General features: G+C 39.8%; 1 protein-coding gene across 15 annotated transcripts in view; it reads right to left on the bottom strand.

Annotated features, from left to right (window-relative positions):
- The window catches only part of tns1b (tensin 1b), a 244,776-nt gene that overhangs the window by 148,710 nt on the left and 75,014 nt on the right, over nt 1–21,052 (bottom strand). For all 15 annotated transcript variants that reach the window (XM_046844816.1, XM_046844817.1, XM_046844814.1 and 12 more), the window contains exon 2: nt 83–197. In XM_046844816.1, the coding sequence (XP_046700772.1) occupies nt 83–197 (115 nt within the window). The remainder of the gene's footprint in view (nt 1–82; nt 198–21,052) is intronic.

Consider the following 21,052-nt stretch of genomic DNA (forward strand, 5'->3'; position numbering starts at 1 on the left):
CTCCTGACCTTATTCTATTACCACTCATCAAGAGCTCAGGGATTGTTTTGACCCCTTGCCCACATCCTAATCCAGGACTGACCTCTGCAGATGAGTCCCTCCTTGCTGAGTGTCTGTTTGCACACACCGCAGTGCTTGCTCTTCTTAAACGTCTTCACCCGGAATGTGTGGGAGTGAACGGCCTCAAAATCCTCCGGCTACAAAGAGGAAAACAAAAGATGATTTAAACAACTTTTGCTGAATAAACATAATGCATGAAAAAAAAACAACCAGTATGCATCTAAAAGAAGAGGAGTGGATAAACATTGAAATTTTCAGTTGTTTCAAATATCAGATGGTTTAAATATCTATGCTTAACAGCTGTTTTAAATATCCTTGAGAAATGATTACACTCAGTTTAATACAGACAAGCTGACAATGCAAGTACCCAACATGAGGTAATGCTCTTAAATGCGTTCCCTTTTATCATTTACCATGGCCGAAGAAAAACTCCTGGAACCCATTTAGCCAGAGCCAGTCATTTCGATCCCATGTACCAAAATACCATATGACAGCTGTGACAGAATTAGCATGTCAAGCATGCTTTGTCTTGAAAATGTTCAAGAAGTGAGCTAACAATGTTACCATATTAATCCGATACTAAATATTACCAATTTAGATGTCATTATGTCAACTAATTAGAGTCAGTACTCACCAAATCAGACTTCAGAACCTTCACACCTGTCACAGTGTGTGAGCTTTCTAGTTGTTAAAAGGCATTTGTAATGTCTAATAATTCAACGAGCCAATCAGTAAGCAGTCAAGTTGTTCGTTTTTATTTGAACATTTATGAAGCATTTGCCAACTTATTTACATTTATGCAAATAAGTTGCTAACAAATGAATCAAGCAGAATAAAGATCGTACGTGAAATACTAACTATATAAGCTAAACATGTATAGGTTTTTATATTATTAAATTTTTTTTATACTGTGCTCTAATTGCAGCCTTCTGAAAATTGTTATGCCAAGGTAAAAGAAGGAATAAAAGAACACAAAAACAACAGATTTGAAGAGAACATGGTAACCACGTGTGACATGTAGGCCATAGAAGTAGATTTTGATCTGATACCATATACCAAGCCTTTATAAAAGGACCTCCTGTCATAGGTACTGGTGTGTGGATTGTCTTATACTCTGTCAACCACTTTTTCTCATCTGGATCTGGCCATGTTTTCTGATTCTAATTGGTATTATCATTGAGGCAATGAGCAAATATATTTTCCGCCCATGTATTCAGTTTATTCCATGACTCCCTGACTGTGGTTCATGGTGGCTGAGACATAGTGACACCATTTCCTCTGAGTATTTGCTCAGATGTTTTCCATTTTGAGTTTGGAAAATGTCTGCCTAGGCACCAAAACTACACTGAAAACTACACTGGTTACACTGGTTACACACCAAAACCAAAACTAGCTTTGCACAGAGCACAAAATGAACAATAGTGGTTGAGTCGGAAAACTTCTGAAAGAAAATTAAATTGTATAGAAAATATCTAGGAATGAGTATTTGAAAAAAAGTCCTAGCTCTGCATTAGGGTTTTGTATCTTTGCCTGACATTTAGATCATCACTATAATCTTCATTATGAACCTAACCAGAATTTAGTTTCTCATTGACAAATGGCAAGTTTTAGTAAATATATAAACACACAGAGGTGAAAAGTAACAAAGTACAAATACTTAATTACTGTACTTCAGTCGATTTTTCTGGTATCAGTACTTTACTTCACTATTTACTTTTGGGACAATGTTTTACTTGTACTCATTAAATTTTTACACAAATATTTGTACTTTCTACTTCTTACATTTTCAGAAAAAATACTTTAGTTTTATCTATTAATTTGGTGAAATGTCAATATTTATTCTTCTCATTGCGCATCCATTTCAGATGAACCTTTTTTCTGCAATTGCGCGATTTTTTCAATCCACTCTCTCACTCACCACAGATAAAGACTAGTTTACAAAGCAAACAATGAGCAGGCAGAAGGCAACAAGAGGTATGGGGTTGGATGAGACAGAGGGAGTCAGCCATGTAAACATGACATTCCTGATCACCTGATCATCATTATCATGTTTTCTGTGCTTGTGTTCTATATGGTGGATGTCCAGCCTGAATACATTCATTAGGTAAAAAATAATAATTTTTGATCTAGGGCTGTCAAAATTCATTTTAACAAGACAACATTATATTAATGCGCTATCAATGCAGTGCATTTCTGTTTAACAATTTTTAATTAAAAATATAAATACATAAATAAATAACTAAATATAAAAGAGGCGAAATTAAAACCATCAGTGCAACATAAATTTACATCCTATCTTTACTCAGATATATTATAAATAATTAAACTCCACTGAAAATATTTTTAATCAGTAAATATTTGATTTACTGATCCGCCAAGTCTGAAATCAAACACCAAAATCCGCCATGATTCACACAATTAACCCTCTGGGGGTCGACAAACGCGCCGGTGCGTTTTGTGTAATTTTTCCTCATAACGCTGAAACTAACTTAAAATACGTCTTTTTTTTACATACAGATAAAAGAAATACATAATTGAAATCTGTAAAGGGTCTACTTTCATGTGTACACACTTATAATAAAACAAAATGCTGGCCTTTTGTAAAATAAAGCAAACAGACAGGGGGCGCTCTTTGCCGTCTCTTTCATCTCCCTTCAGAAACATATTAATAAAACAACCAGAATTTCAGTGAATACTTTCCTCACAAATATAGTAAATATATGCATTGAAAGCTTGAAATGTCTTCTACATAAACCAGTTCACATCGAAAACAATATTTTCTAATTATGTAAACCACAATTATGTTATTAAAACAATTATGATATGAAAGTTAGAAGAGGTAAAGTTTCTCCGGTATCACCTCATTAACCGTCCGTGTGGAAACATATTAAAAGTTCCGTGACATGCTCAACATGTTTGCCTGGAACAAAGACAGCCTGGGCACACAGCATTGAAAAGGGCCAGGGGGACAGACTTAAAGTACCTGAAATTTCACTACAGCCAATGATCTGCTCATCACAGCATGTGGAAACTCCAGATCTGCAGGGTTGAGATGTCTGTTCACATATAGGCCTAAAGTACTTCAGCAGAACCAATTTTTTTGTGTGTGTCTATGTGCGTGTGTGTGTGTGTGTGTGTGTGTGTGTGTGGGTGGGTGTGTGTGTGTGTGTGTGTGTATACCATCACTGTACAGCCCATTGTAGGTTGCACCTAAACCTGCAGGTTAACAGACCAAGACATGGCTTTGTTGAGCAGAAATCTCACTCCCATGAGTCTGGTTCTTATAAAACAGTATTATTTCATTCCACAGGTACCCTCATACACAGCACAAAGGTCCAATATTACCATTCATCTAATTAAATCTATAACTAATCCCCTAAACTCTTGTCTTGTCATTGTTCATTCTCCAAGTCTTAACTGTTATTAAAAAAAAAGGCTGAGGTCAGTATCCGAGAACTCTTGCAACATAATATGCAGAACAAAAACTAGGAACTACTACAGGACACCACAAGCACAAACTGTGGTAATCTCTGTATCTAGGACAATGAACACAAAAAATATTAATTACCATAAAAACATGCTCTACTTCCAAAGATATCCCATAAAAATGGAAACAATAATTGAGTATGTGTTGTTTTTTCGTTTTTTCGATAACAGTGCATCTGTTTCATATTTGCTGGTTCCCCAGGTTCCTCGTCCTAGTTTTTCATTCCACTAAGCCCATAAACAAAACCCAGGTGAGAAAGATGCAAGTAGGCGATTAATGACTGAAGCTAAGTAAAACCAGTACTGAGGAAGACTAGAATGTTATAAGATCAAAAATGATGGCTATATTTTCACTATTCGTTTTTTTGATTAATTGGTTGGTTTGCTGAAAAGTGTAATTTTAAAAGTGTTTTTTAATAGTGAGCTACTATATAAAATCATTCAGTTTTGTAGAATAAATGTAATATTTCTGTTGCATAATTGAGGCAAAGCCAGCAGAAGTTTGTACAGACCTTTTATTTTGTACGATAGACAACTAACAATGAGTATTTACAAAAATAACTAAAAAGCTAAACATACAGACTATGAACAAGGCAATGACAGGCATAGCAACAAACTGCTATAACATCAACTAAAGCCTCACAAAAGATACACACAAAGAACTGGTGCTGTTTAAATAGAAACAAGTAACAGTTGTGAATGGTTTTCGACGTAATATGAAGGGGTTGCTGGAAAGTAGAATGTAGTAACAGGTGGTTAGATATATACACATGTATATATACGTGTGTGTGTGTGTGAGTCTTTCAGGCTGTGTGTAAGTTGATTTAGCTTGGCCAGACTAGAGGTAGCAGCAGCATCCTCCAAGTAAGCTATGGGCCTTAGACATGTGGAGAGAACCAGGGTTCTTGTCTCAGGGCAACGTGTTGGGAACTCCCTGTCGTGGCACAGGAAATGGAGGCTCCACACAGATGTGGTGTAGCAGATATGAAGGAAGTTTACAGAGCACAAGTTGACCTGTTTGCGACTCAAGAGGATCTTCTCTCTCAGGCAGGGCACACCGTGGTTTACCCCCAGGGTGATGGAAGCTGTGGCTGTGGCCCATAAGGGGGCACAGCTCTTAGCCACTGGTCTCTCTGCCGAGGTAGTAGAGACCATTCTCCAACGAAGAGCTCCCTCCATGAGGGGGTTGTATGTCACAAAATGACGCCTGTTCAATGTGAGTTTACCAGTTGCACCAGTTGGACCAAGTTAACTGCCTGGGCGGTTCAGTGCGACAGTTCGACACAGGGTTGTCTCCTTCCACCCTGAAAGGTTATATGTCAGCTTTGCGGCTTATCATGCTCTGCTTGCTGAGCAGTCGCTGGGCAAGCACCATTTAGTGACACGTTTCCTCAGCGGCACCTGGAGACTGAGGCCCTGGGTGCAACCTAGAGTGCCTGTGTGGGACCTGGCTGTTGTTTTGAAGGCTCTGTCTAAGCCTCCCTTCGAGCCCTTACCCAAGGTGCTTTTATGGTTTATGACAGTCAAGACTATCTTTCTCCTGGCTATCTCTTTCCTAAAGAGGGTCGGGGACCTTCAGGCCCTTTCCATGGACCTGTCTCTTCTGGAGTTTACCCCAGGCATGGCCAGTACCTTTCTCTAACCCAGACCAGGGTATGTTCCTAAGGTGTCCTTGGTTCCCCCATGACCCGTCTTGCAAAAGGCGTTTTATACTCTTCTTTTTCAGGCCCCTGACCAGGAGAAGTTCAACTGGCTGTGTTCAGTCCACAAAAAACAGACTAGTTGAGAAAGTCCCAGCAGCTGTTCTTCTGCTACAGTCCCTATAAAAAGAGGTTTCCTGTGAATAAGCAGACCCTCAGCTGGTGAATTGTGGATGCTATCTCATCCTCATATGAGTCCTCTGGTCTCCCTGCACCTTTCGGGGTCAGAGCTCACTACACTCAGAGTGTGGCCTCTAAGGCCTGGTCCTCTGGAGCTTCTCTCCAAATCATTTGTAAAGCTGCAGGCTGGTCCTGAAATTTGTCAGGTTTTATAGCTTTGACCTCAGGGCCACTCCTGGCTCCTCTGTCCTTCGGCCTAGCTGTGCCCATCCACACTAGGCAGGAACTGGTCAGTCTGGGGTGATTGAACACTGGTTCCCAAAGCGTTGTTGATGCAGAAAGGGAACGTCCCTAGGTTACGTAGTAACCCTGGTTCACTGAGAGAACGAGATGCTGCATCTCCAGGCCACTCCCTGCATCATTTCCATCCATTGTAGAAGCTAGTGTTGGCTCCACCACATGTGCATTTATAGCTTCCCCGCGGGTGACATCGCGCATTTCCATTAGACATGTAAAAACTACGTGATTTAGAGCGTGGATATGCGGAGGCGTTCCCAAAGCATTGTTGTTGATGCAGTGTCTCGTTTCCTCTGGGAACCAGGGTTACATACGTAACCTAGAAACATTGTGAATGGTTTGTGACGTAATATGTTCCTGTGCTCTTTCTGCTACCCAGATAATTTTTATTCCATATTCCTATTCTATTCTATTTTTCCCCTTGCATGCTGGGAAATAATAAACTTTCATAGAGTAAATGATTTCTATGTCAGTAAGAATAGGTAAATGAATAAAAACATTTATAGGTGCAGAGAGTCTAAATAACTTGGGTGAATACAGATTTGGTGGACAGGTGGCACAAATCTTTGTGGCTAGCAATAAAAAAAACTGATTATCTGTTTTTTATCTGGACAACCAAACTACAATTTGAAACTATATACTACTATGCCCAAATAGTGCACTATCAATGGTGCATTTAGTGTAATTTTAGTGGCAGGTATTTTGACATATAGATTCAGTTTAAGCCAAGTAGACTTAACTATCATTACAGACATTATATAAGGGCCTACACTGTGCTGAATGCTGACAATAGACTATCGAATATATGACAGGATTAAAAGCTCTACACATCAAATTCTATATTATACAGCAGAATCAGCATGTAAAGTGACATAACTTTCATGGAACTAGTCTGTTTTAACTCTGCTCAACCAAAGAATTAGAGTGAAAAGTAAAGAAAGAGGGAGAAAGCAAATTAGATAGTCATCTGCACTCCTCACCTGAATGCAGCATTGTATGTGACTGTGACAGCTCTGTGGCATTAGTGACTCCCTTTCACCGAGTCCCTGCTCTGCCCAGCCCTCCTCTAATCTGATTAGCCTGATATCATCGGCCTAAAGGAATTAATGCAGCTCTACAGAGCTGAAAGCCAGAGATGCAGCATCAATTTTACTGATTACACTGCTGGACATTCCAGACATTCTCTGCCTTTCACCTGTCGATGTGTGTGTGTGTGTGTGTGTGTGTGTGTGTGTGTGTGTGTGTGTGTGTGTAAGAAAGAGAGAGAGAGAGTGAGAGAGAAAAAGAGAAAGAGATAGAGAGTATTTGCTATGGAGAATAAAAAATGTCAGAAGAATATTTGTGTATAAATAAGACTTGTGTACTGTCAGTGCAGTGTGGAATCACGGAACTATGCTGTATTAAAACTGGATGAAAAATGTCTGAGACAGTCACCAGACACCAGTTGAACTTCAGACAACAGTTCTCATACTCTGTCTATTACAACAAAGATGCATTATGGGGTTTGGTTACCTCCATATCAACATAAACAACTAAAGGGGAACTTGTGTATGTCTCATTCAAAAAAATAAATTAAAAAAAGACAGGCATGTGTTGTGTAAATTGTTGAACCAATGGTGAATTCCTCTCATAAAGGTCAAATTTGGAACACATCATCCCTGGTGAAAACCATGGAAGTCTCTAGACCTGCCTTTTCAGAGCCACCTAGCTGAACAGTTAACACAACTGGCATTGGAACACTCATCTTCAGAGACCAAGATAATGCCGGTTATGAAGGAATTCTGGGGATTTAGGACAGTCCATGAAAATATACACAATCAGGCTCTACTATAAGCTATAAATCATAGATAATAATATAAAAGCACAATCTCTTACGTTCCCATAATAAGCACATACAGGAGGATCTTATCCCTAGATACAGTACGTAATTTGTTTTAGAATTATTATTATTTTTTTAATACTGGATCTGATCTGGATCATAAAAATACCCCAGGTTACACTTTTGGTACATATTAATACAACAAAATAGCTAATAATTTGATAACAAATGAGAAATTGCAATAGATAGAATTGTAGTAGGTAGAATATATATATATATATATAGTTTTCTACTTTGTGACATTAAACTGTAAATCTATTTGTTAATTAAAGAGACCTGTTTTAAAGATTGCTTTATTTATTTGTCTTTTTTGAAAGACTTGTTTGGCCTACTTTTAATATGAGTAGTATGATGTTGATTTATGGAAAAGAAGGAATTAGGAATAGGGGTTAGGGTCAAGGTTAGGGTTAGAGTTAGGGTTAGGGTTAGTTTAAGGGAATGACCACAACACCAAAATCTGCTCAGATCTGTGCCAGGGATAATGGAGGGGATTATGGTTAAAGCTAGGAAAGGATAATGGGTTTGAAGAGTATAAATGGGGTTAGGATTTGGGTTTAGGGTTGGGGTTAGGTTTAGGGTTGAGGTTGAGGTCACACAACCCGATTTGTATTGACACTACCCAATCTGTAATCACACTCACAATACCCAATCTGTACTCTCACAATACCCAATTTGTCCTCACACTACCCAATCTGTACTCACACTACCCAATCTGTACTCACACTACCCGATCTGTACTCACACTACCCGATCTGTACTCACACTACCCGATCTGTACTCACACTACCCAATCTGTACTCACACTACCCAATCTGTACTCACACTACCCGATCTGTACTCACACTACCCAATCTGTACTCACACTACCCAATCTGTACTCACACTACCCGATCTGTACTCACACTACCCAATCTGTACTCACACTACCCGATCTGTACTCACACTACCCAATCTGTACTCACACTACCCGATCTGTACTCACACTACCCGATCTGTACTCACACTACCCAATCTGTACTCACACTACCCAATCTGTACTCACACTACCCGATCTGTACTCACACTACCCGATCTGTACTCACACTACCCAATCTGTACTCACACTACCCGATCTGTACTCACACTACCCGATCTGTACTCACACTACCCGATCTGTGCGAAACTACCCTATTTGTACTCAAACTACCCAATCTGTACTCACACTACCCAATCTATATTTTGACAATTAAAACAAGACGGTACCTAGAGTTAGGGTTAGGGTTAGACTGACACTACCCAATCTGTCTCTCACACCCACACTACCCGATATATATTTTGACAATTAAAACAAGACGGTACCTAGAGTTAGGGTTAGGGTTAGACTGACACTACCCAATCTGTAATCACACTCACAATACCCGATCTGTACTTACACTACCCGATCTGTACTTACACTACCCGATCTGTACTGAAACTACCCAATCTGTACTCACACTCACACTATCTGATCTGTACTCACACTACCCAATCTATATTTTGACAATTAAAACAAGACGGTACCTAGAGTTAGGGTTAGGGTTAGAGTTAGGGTTAGGGTTAGACTGACACTACCCAATCTGTACTCACACTCACACTATCTGATCTGTACTCACACTACCCAATCTATATTTTGACAATTAAAACAAGACGGTACCTAGAGTTAGGGTTAGGGTTAGAGTTAGGGTTAGGGTTAGAGTTAGGGTTAGGGTTAGACTGACACTACCCAAACTGTACTTACACTACCCGATCTGTACTCTCACAATACCCAATCTGTACTCACAATACCCGATCTGTACTGAAACTACCCAATCTGTACTCACACTACCGGTCTGTACTCACACTACCCGATCTGTACTGAAACTACCCAATCTGTACTCACAATACCCAATCTGTACTCACACTCACACTATCTGATCTGTACCAAAACTACCCGATCTGTGCGAAACTACCCTATTTGTACTCAAACTACCCAATCTGTACTCACAATATCTGATCTGTACTCACACTCACACTATCTGATCTGTACTCACAATACCCGATCTGTACTTACACTACCCGATCTGTACTTACACTCACACTACCCGATCTGTACTTACACTACCCGATCTGTGCGAAACTACCCTATTTGTACTCAAACTACCCAATCTGTACTCACAATACCCGATCTGTACTGAAACTACGGATTTTGTACTCACACTACCGGTCTGTACTCACACTCACACTTCCTGATCTGTACTCACAATATCTGATCTGTACTCACAATACCCGATCTGTACTCACACTACCCGATCTGTGCGAAACTACCCTATTTGTACTCAAACTACCCAATCTGTACTCTCACAATACCCAATCTGTACTCACACTCACACTATCTGATCTGTACTCACACTCACACTTCCTGATCTGTACTCACACTACCGGTCTGTACTCACACTCACACTACCCGATCTGTACTGAAACTACGGATTTTGTACTCACACTACCTGTTCTGTTCTCACACTCACGCTACCCGATCTGTACTCACAATATCTGATCTGTACCAAAACTACCCGATCTGTGCGAAACTACCCTATTTGTACTCATACTACCCGATTTGTACTCACACTACCCAATCTGTAATCACACTCACAATACCCAATCTGTACTCACAATATCTGATCTGTACTCACACTCACACTATCTGATCTGTACTCACACTCACACTTCCTGATCTGTACTCACACTCACACTACCCAATCTGTAATCACACTCACAATACCCGATCTGTACTCACAATATCTGATCTGTACCAAAACTACCCGATCTGTACTGAAACTACCCAATCTGTAATCACACTCACAATACCCGATCTGTACTGAAACTACGGATTTTGTACTCACACTACCCGATCTGTACTCACACTACCCGATATATATTTTGACAATTAAAACAAGACGGTACCTAGAGTTAGGGTTAGGGTTAGAGTTAGGGTTAGGGTTAGACTGACACTACCCAATCTGTACTCACAATACCCGATCTGTACTCTCACAATACCCAATCTGTACTCACAATATCTGATCTGTACTCACACTACCCGATCTGTACTCACAATATCTGATCTGTACTCACAATATCTGATCTGTACCAAAACTACCCGATCTGTACTCACAATACCCGATCTGTACTCACAATATCTGATCTGTACCAAAACTACCCGATCTGTACTGAAACTACGGATTTTGTACTCACACTACCCGATCTGTACTGAAACTACCCAATCTGTACTCACAATACCCAATCTGTACTCACACTCACACTTCCTGATCTGTACTCACAATACCCAATCTGTAATCACACTCACAATACCCGATCTGTACTGAAACTACCCAATCTGTAATCACACTCACAAATATAGGTCAAATCTATTTAGGGTCAAAGCTCATTTCCAATCTACAGAGGCTATGTGGAAAACTGTTCTGTGGTCAGATGAATTAAACAATTTTTTTTTTTAGAAAACATGGACAACATGCCCTCCAGGCTGAAGAGGAGAGGGACTTTCTGACTGGTTATCAGCACTCAGTCCAAAAAGTCGCATCTCTGCTGGTAATGGATTGCATTAGTGCCTGTTGAATTGGCAGCTTGCACATTTGGAAAGGCTTCATCAGTGCTGAACAGTATTTGCAGGTTTTAGAGCAACAAATGCTTCAATCCAGAAAATGACTTTTTCAGGACTGGCCTTGCATATTTTAGCTGCATATTGGATCTATTACAATAGCATGACTTCATAGTAGAAGAGTCAACGTGCTGAACTGGAATTCCTGCAGAATAGACCTTTCACCAATTGAAAATATTTGGTGCATATGAAATAAAAAATACAACAAAAGACACCCACACATCTATCTATCTATCTATCTATCTATCTATCTATCTATCTATCTATCTATCTATCTATCTATCTATCTATCTATCTATCAGAATATTAAAGATAAATAGGGCCGTTGCTGCCAAAGGATGCACAATTTATTATCTATTATTATTAATATTATTATTATTATTATACTATTAGTAATAGTTTTTGTTAGTTTTATTTTCACATCAGACAACTTTAACACTTTCTAGTTGTAATTCAGTCTCAGTGACATTTATTCAGTTACATTTATTTGCTCTTTTGCACAATAGTTTGTTTACATTTTTGCTACTGTTCACTTTGTCTTGTTACAACAGGTTTACTGGCGGAGCTATTTTGTGTTTTGTGTATTTGTCTTGCACTGTCTTGTGTTGTTTTTGCACTGTTTGCACCAGGTTGCACACATGCACTTTATGTGGCGGGGACACTTACTAGTCCTTGGCCCTGTGTTTTTCTGTTTCTGTGATTTGTTGATTCATGTTGTTTTATGAAGCATCAGGGCTCTGGAGGAACGTTGTTTCATTTCACTGTGTACTGCGTCAGCTATATATTGTTGAAATGACAATAAAAAGCTTCTTGAATTCTTGACATTTCCACAGCATAATATTTTCAGTCATCAGTAAACCCTGTTGTTACCCTCAAGGTTTTCAAAATGCATTCTAATCACTGAATGGCACCTAAAACCTTGACAATATGACCATTATTGATATTGTGATTGACCAGGTAGTTTGGCCCTGTCTCTAAACGCTAACCTTAAACTCTAATCCTAACCCAAAACCTAAACCCTAACCTCAACCCTAAACCTAACCCCAACCCTAATCCTAATCCCATTAACACTCTCGAAACCCAATATCCTTCAAAAGCTTTAACCATAATCCCCTCCCTTATCCCTGGCACAGATCCAAGCAGATTCTGGTGTTGCGGTCATTCCCTTAAACTAACCCTAACTCTAACCCTAACCCTAACCCCTATTCCTAAACCCAACCACAACCCTAACCAAAACCTAACCCTAACCCTAACCATGAACCCTAACCATATCACTAAACCGTAACCCTTTTTTCTCAATTAGTTTTTTTACTTATATCTCAAAGGTCTTGTTTAAATTGTCAAAATATAGATTGGGTACTGTGAGTACAGATTGGGTAGTTTGAGAACAGATCAGGTAGTGTGAGTGTGAGTACAGATCGGGTAGTGTGAGTGAGAGTACAGATCGGGTAGTGTGAGTGTGAGGACAGATTGGGTAGTTTGAGTACAAATAGGGTAGGTTCGGTACAGATCTGATAATGTGAGTACAGATCGGGTAGTGTAAGTACAGATCGGGTAGCGTGAGTGTGAGAACAGAACAGGTAGTGTGAGTACAAAATCAGGTAGTTTCAGTACAGATGGGGTAGTGTGAGTACAGATCCAGTAGTGTGAGTGTGAGTACAGATCGGGTAGCGTGAGAGTGAGTACAGATCGGGTAGTGTGAGTACAAATCGGGTATTATGAATACAAATAGAGTAGTTTTGGTACAGATCGGGTAGTGTGAGTGCAGATCGGGTAGTGTGATTACAGATCAGGAAGTATAAGGACAGATTGGGTAGTGTGAGTTTGAGTACAGATCGGGTGGTGTAAGTACAAATCGAGTAGTTTTGGTACAGATCGTGTAGTGTGAGTATAGATCGGGTAGTCTCAGTATAGTTTGGGTAGTGTGAGGGTGAGTACAGATCGGGTAGTGTGAGTACAGATCGGGTAGGGCCGCAAATCGGGTAGAACCACAAATCAGGTAGCGCCGCAAATCGGGTAGAACCACAAATCAGGTAGCGCCGCAAATCGGGTAGAACCACAAATCAGGTAGCGCCGCAAATCGGGTAGCGGCACAAATCAAGTAGCGACACAGATAGGGTAGCGCCGCAGATCGGGTAGCGCCGCAAACCGGTAGCGACGCAAATCGGGAAGTGTGAGTACAGATTGGGTAGTGTCAGTACAAATCGGGTTGTGTGAGTACAGATCGGGTAGCACCGCAGATCGGGTAGCGCCGCAGATCGGGTAGAGCCGCAAATCGGGTAGAACCACAAATCAGGTAGCGCCGCAAATCGGGTAGCACAGCAAATAGGGTAGCGGCGTAAATCGGGCAGCGACGCAGATCAGGTAGCGCCGCAAATCGGGTAGCGGCACAAATCAAGTAGCGACACAGATAGGGTAGCGCCGCAAACCGGGTAGCGACGCAAATCGGGAAGTGTGAGTACGAGTACAAATTGGGTAGTGTGAGTACAGATCGGGTAGTTTTAGTAAAGATCCGGTAGTGTGAGTGTAAGTACAGATTGGGTAGTGTCAGTCCAACCCTAACCCTTACCTCCAACCCCAAACTATATTCCTAACCCCATTTATACCCTTAAAACCCAATATCCTTTCTTAATTTTAACCATAATCCCCTCCCTCATCCCTGGTGGAGATCTGAGCAGATTCTCTGGTGTTGCGGTGATTCCCTTAAACTAACCCATAGATCGGGTAGTGTGAGTACAGATTGGGTAGTGTGAGAGTACAGATTGGGTGTTGTGAGTGTGAGTACAGATTGGGTAGTGTCAGTACAAATCGGGTTGTGTGAGTACAGACCAGGTAGTTTGGCCCTATCCCTAAACCCTAACCTTAAACTCTAATCTTAACCCAAACCTATACCCTAACCTCAACCCTAAACCTAACCCAAACCCTAATCCTAACCCCATTAAACTCTTCCAACCCAATACCCTTCAAAGGTTTTAACCATAATCCCCTCCCTTATCCCTGGCACAGATCCAAGCAGATTCTGGTGTTGTGGTCATTCCCTTAAACTAACCCTAACCCTAACACTGACCCTAACCCCTATTCCTAAACCCAACCCCAACCCTAACCAAAACCTAACCCTAACCCTGACCCTAAGTCATAATCATGAACCCTAACACTAAACCCTAACCCTTTTTTCTCAATTATTATAAAAAAAATATATATATATATATATCTTGTTTAAATTGTCAAAATATAGATTGGGTAGTTTGAGGACAGATTGGGTAGTTTAAGGACAGGTTCGGTATTGTGAGCGTGAGTACAGATCGGGTAGTGTCAGTAAAAATCAGGTTGTGTGAGTACAGACCAGGTAGTTTTGCCCTATCAGTTAATAAGCCTAATGAACCATCATGGCTTCTTTTCCATACTTCAACATCATGTAACTCATATTAAAATTAGGCCAAACAAGTCTTTCAAAAAAGACAAAAAAATAAAGCAATCTTTAAAACAGGTCTCTTTAATAAAAAAATAGATTTACAGTTTAATTCACAAAGTAGACAAACTATTATATGTAAAAAAAATAAAAAAGAATTTTAGTTGGCGATGGCAGGGCTTGAACCCACAACCATATGGGGACCCACTGATCGGTAAACCTAGAAGAAGAACACGACTGGTTGTAGGTGAAGAAATCTGGGCATAAATAAAACAGTCTCACACTGGCAAATTTCCTACTGGATTCAAGTCCCACCCTTACTACAGTTTTCATAAATCCCAAACAAAACTTTAATTATAAATGTAAAACCAAACCACACAAACGGAGCATGCTCCATTATCAGATAGTGATCTTTTTGTTTATTCTCATAAATATACATCATATAAACACAGTGCAGCTGCCATCCTCCTTTTATTGTTTCCAGTAACTAAGACAATGCAGGCATTCTTCCCACTTGGATGTTATTGTAGAATAATGCATCTTAAGGGTGAGCTTGTAATTTGGCTAACCCCTTCTGTATAACCTCATGTAGAAGAACTTCCACCAATGCTTGATTCATTTCAGAGCACTGCCAGACCTTGAAAAGACTCTATGGCTTTCACAAAGGCCAAACCCCAATACAGGGCTCCTTGCATCCCTTGCAGCCTCCAGCAGAATGTTTACACCATGTCGACAGTTCTGTGCTGAGACGCTAAATGGCTGGGAATGGTGTTAAGACCCATTCAGTTTCACCATTTACATAAAGCATCCCCTTACCCCAGTAAGAATCTGGAGTTGGTGGGAAGGAATGAGGCACATGGCCCCCAGACATCCACGAGAGGACTAGTGTCTGGTCACAGAGCCATGTAAAGAACAGACTAAAATTCCAGTAAGACTAACACTGCAGTCTATTAGGATCAGACCTAATGCAGTTGTCTACTTTTGGAATGAGGGGGTTTATGTAAACACTTTCCAATACTTTATTAGAAAAGACAAATCCTGACCCCTTTTGATGTGGCTGGTATAAAACAGTACCATACTGGAACAACCAAATGAGGACATTCAAAGAAGAAAGAAAGAATAAGAACAGAACGAGGGAAATTGGATTAAAAATAAATAGTACTTATGGGATTTAAACTTTCATGCCAGCCGTGCATCCATGTAAACTACTGCTATTTCAATTCACAGCCCAAACAGTGAAGATGTACTGGAACACAAAGTCTCCATAATTAGACAAAATATATTATAGGGTATAATCTGTACTGTGCATGAGTTATATTTCCCAATTTTAAATGCAAAATATTTCTCATTCTACCTATTTCTTGCCTGACATCTGTAATAAATATTGCTATAGTCAGCAGTCATTTGAACAAAACTTCAAAAACGTACAGGAACTAAGGATAGTTTTTGCCACATACTGACATAGTATGATTACCAGTGCCTGCATGTCCATGGTGGGCAATTATAAGTGTAATAAGTGTTGAGCTGTTAATTACATGATTAAGCATGCCCTAATGAATAATATCGAACAGTTTTAAAAAGCAGCTAGTTTTAATGATACAGTCTGGGAAATGTATTAATAATACACAGCTGGAAAAAAAACTGAATTGCAGCCAGCCTCTAGAGGTGATTAAACGAGCCATTCACTTCTTCATCTTCAATTCTAACACTTAGAGGCAATTTAGTATAGCGGTCTATCAACTCGCGTATTTTTGGGAAGAAACTAGAGATCCCAAAGGAAAGCCAATAGCACACAGAGAAACCATGTGAAACTCCATACGGACATATCTGAGCTTACAATAACAGTGAAGGTGACAGCGATTTTCCTTTTATTCTTTCTCCATTAATTGGGACAGTAGGGTCTGGATGTCTGGAAATCCTCTGTCTGTCAAATGCCAGGATCAAGCCAGCCACTATCCTGCTCTTTTGATATCATTTCACGCTGGCTATAACGTCACACTGCAGGTTCAGAGCCGTCACCTCAAGCCTATCACACTCATCTCCAGGATGGATCAGAGAGTGTTTCTCCAATCACTTCCAACCCAGATGCTGCATCACATCACTTTCCAACTGCGTCTGGATCTGAAATGTGGTTATCATAGGATAACAGTGATTCCAGACAAGACTGTGTGTGTGTGTGTGTGTGTGTGTGTGTGTGTGTGTGTGTGTGTGTGTGTGTGTGTGTGTATATGATTGACAAAGAAGCCAGAGCACACTGGCACACCATTTGATAATTTCGCCCGAAAGCTGACGCATGCTGTGATTTAAACATGCAAGTGTCATTCTACTAAAAGTGGAAAAGGACATGGAGACACCTCCAGTAACACTAACATCTATCCATCTTATGTGTCTAAATGCTATTGCAGTGAGAAAAACGTGTCCCCTGTGCACACACTCCTCTGCTTCCCTCCCATTTAGCTAATGAAAAACTCACACACTAGTCCGTCATCCTCTATTTCACACACACACACACACACACACACACACACACACACACACACACATATACACAAAGTGAAGACTGCCTTTTCGAAAAACACTCTGACTCTATCCACCCAGCCTTGCATTGAGACATGCTGGGCACTGAGCCAAGGACAGCACTCACATTTAGTGAGTCATATGATGAGAGGAGGGGACTCAATGTGCATACTGAGGACAAACACATTTGGAGGTTTGAGGGCAGATCTGAGAACCTAGAAAATATTTACAAACATGGTTTATCACAAATGCATCAAATACAAAACTGGCAAAAAACAAACCATTAAAAAAAGCAAATATGTCGTGAATAAAACATTCTCAGTACATTTATAATGCAGATCAGACATGGCGTTTTGAAACACATCAAGGCCAGGCCCTGTAGCCAGCAGCAACTGTTAAAAAATGACAAAGGCAAATGAATGCTGTGGCCAAAACTTCATCATAATACTTAAAAAAAAAAAAAAATTATTTTACTCAATACGTGCAATAATCATGTTACAGGGTTGTAAAGAGTTCCTTTCAGTCCTACTTAAATAAAAGTATAGATACTTTACTGCAATACTGACTCAATAACAAGATAAAACTCACCAGTCCAACGTGACAGGGTATCTAATTTGAACAAAGAGTATTTTTGTCATAATGAAATACTTGAAGATGCACTAGTCCTCAACACCAAGACACAAGAAAAAGTCCAATAATCCCAAAAGAGTTGATTTGTGAGTTTTGTATATATATATATATATATATATATATATATATATATATATATATATATATATATATATATATATATATATCTTCAGTTAACAAATAAAATTACAGTATAGTGTCACAAAGTAGAAAAACCATTAGTATATAATGGACAAATAAAATGGTGATTGCAATATTGCACTGTTAGCAAAACCTTACACTCAAGAGGCAAAACATCAACCCATATTTGCACAACTATAAGCACAATGTCAACCTCACACTTGTTGCAAAACTCTACACACAGTGATTTGCAAAACACTAAACACACTTAACATACATTACACACAAAAATCTATCATGAAGTCACTTCCTTGCAATACCAAAGCACTGACTGTCAAATTACTGCACCGTCCAGCCAATTGGTTCAACACAGTCATCAGGTGTGCAAACACTTGTTTGCTTAATTGCAGACACACCAATCAGGTGTATAAGCACTATAAAAAGCAGCAGGTGAGTTCATCGGTCTTCAAGCACAATGGTAGGAGTCAGAGAAAGAGTAAGACGAGGAGGAGAATGAGGAGAACGAGAAGAACGAGGAGAACAAGGAGAAGGACAAGGAGGAGGAGGAATTGGAGGAAGAGGAGTCAACAGAGGAGGAATCAACAGAGGAAGAGGAAGAGATGGAGGCCATGCTGGAGGTAGAGGTAGAGGAAGAGGAAGACAAGAAGGTGCTCAAAGAGGACCGAATCTGACAAATGAGATCCGCACAACACTGGTTGACCACGTTGTCAACCACAGCCTGACACTGAGGGAGGCTGGACTGCGAGTGCAGCCAAATCTAAGCCGATACACAGTGGCAAGTGTGATAAGAACATTTTGACTGGAAAATAGGTATTGTAAAAATATCATTATAGCAAAAACATCTGCACGGTTTCAGTAACTGCTCACAGTACTGTATTCTATGCACGATCAGCACTTCTGTTACCTTTTCCTGTGAAATTACTGTACTATTGTATACTGGTTTTTTTTCTACATAGAATTGAGGGTCAGGAACGACAAGGGGGAAGGCCTCCTATGTTCACAGAACAGCAAGAGTGGGAGATCGTAAACATGGTTTTAGCCAACAATGCTATAACACTCGATCAGCTTCAAGCTAACATTGTCAATAACCACGCCAGTTTCAACGATATCCATCAGGTCTCAACATCAACACTGGAACGCATCCTAAAAAAAAGACATCTTCAAATGAAGCAAATTTATCGAGTGCCTTTCGAGCGCAATTCCGAAAGGGTGAAACAACTGTGGCATTAATATGCAGAGGTATGTATTCACTTTAGCAGTGTGTTCTTGCATACTGTCTCATAATCTTTTACTGTACTGTAATATGTATACTAGATCTACACTGAACTACACAATTGCATGACACTGTTCTTCAGAGACTTTTACGAATGGATGGAGAGGAGATCCAGCATAAGTTCATTTACGTGGATGAGGCTGGGTTTCAACCTGTCTAAGGAGAGGAAGAAACATCATTGGCCACAGGGCTGTAGTCAATGTCCCAGGGCAACTTGGGGGTAATATAACACTCTGTGCAGCCATTACACAGAATGGGGTTTTCCACCGCCATGCCCATATGGGCCCTTACAACACAGCACTCATACTTACATTCTTGGACCGATTGCACAACATAACAGCAGCAAATCAAATCAATCATATGCAATACATTGTTGTCTGGGACAATGTGTCTTTCCACCGCTCTGCTCTGGTTCAGAACTGGTTTCAGCAACATCCACATTTCACCGTCCTATCTTCCACCATACTCTCCATTCCTCAACCCTATAGAAGAGTTTTTCTCGGCATGGCGGTGGAAGGTACATGATCTCCGTCTCCAGGCTGAGGTACCCCTCATCCAAGCCATGGAGGAGGCCTGTGACCAGATGGAGGTAGCAGCAATGCAAGGATGACAACATTGTCTGCGATGTGGATGAAATTCTCTGGCCAGATCCAGCTAGGCGAAGAGACAATGTCTAGTTCTTTATTCTTTTTCTTTTTACAGTAAACTTACAGTACAATACGTGAAGGGACGTTTTGTTACAGAATTATGAGTCTTCATGTCAACATTTTGGGCGTGTTGACAAATAAATGAGTTTCTTCAGTCTGCAACATTGGTCTTGTGTAGTGTTTGGTGAATTTACATTATAATTGTACTTCATTGATGGTAGCCTACTCTAATCATAGGGAAGAAGAAGTGCTAAAAGTGTTTTAGGTTTATCACAGCAGAGTGTAACTCGTGCAAACAGAGTATAGTAATGTGAAACGTGTGTGTTTCATATGGTAACAAAGTGTGTTTTTTACACAGAAGTGTATAGTTTTTACAAGAGTGTTTAATTATGCAAGGGATCTGTAGTGTTTCGCTAATTGGGTGTGTGGTTGTGCTAATTGTGTGGTGTTTTGAAGACACGGGCCCTATTTTGAAAATCGTGCTTAAGCAATCCAAAAAAACTGTAAATAGAGAGTAAAAGTTGATTATATCTTTGATACTAAGAAAACTAGAAAGTAGGCAAAATTTAAAAAAAATTACAGTACAGTAACAAAGTACATTTACTCAAATGCAAGGATGTAACGTATTTGAGTAAATGTACCGTAATTAACAAACTATCAAAAGTATCAAAAACTATCAAACTATCAAAAGAGAAATAACAGCTGTTATTTTTCTTTCATCATATCAATTTGCCATTCCTTTTATTTTAATTAATTAATGACTTTTTAGTTTGTTTGTGAATTATTATACTCACAGTAGATTATACAAAGTCTGTCATACTCACACAAGTCTTCACAAGACATAATTGTGTTAACTGTATACAGTAAATAGGTGTCAAGCTACATTTCTGTCAAAGTTAATGTTTCAGGAACTTAATTAATAGCTTTTGAAAAAATAAGATGCTAGAATTCAACAGAGGGATCGCATAAATATTTGCTATAATATATTCTGACATCACATCAGTAGAGTGGCCAGCTTCAGTATTGGGTTTTGATCACTTTCCTACAATGGTGCTTTAGAAGAACCGACTGCAGATAAGCTCTTGCTCAGAAGAGGAAGCAATCTAAAATACAAATAAACACTCAAAGGCACATGTTTCATTACCTCAAACAAATGCACTTGCCAAAATGTCTCATAAATTTTTAACCGCAATGTGGAGACACACACATATGCACATCCTACA

Source organism: Silurus meridionalis, chromosome 3 (assembly GCF_014805685.1).
Source record: "Silurus meridionalis isolate SWU-2019-XX chromosome 3, ASM1480568v1, whole genome shotgun sequence".
Taxonomy (NCBI): Eukaryota; Metazoa; Chordata; class Actinopteri; order Siluriformes; family Siluridae; genus Silurus; species Silurus meridionalis.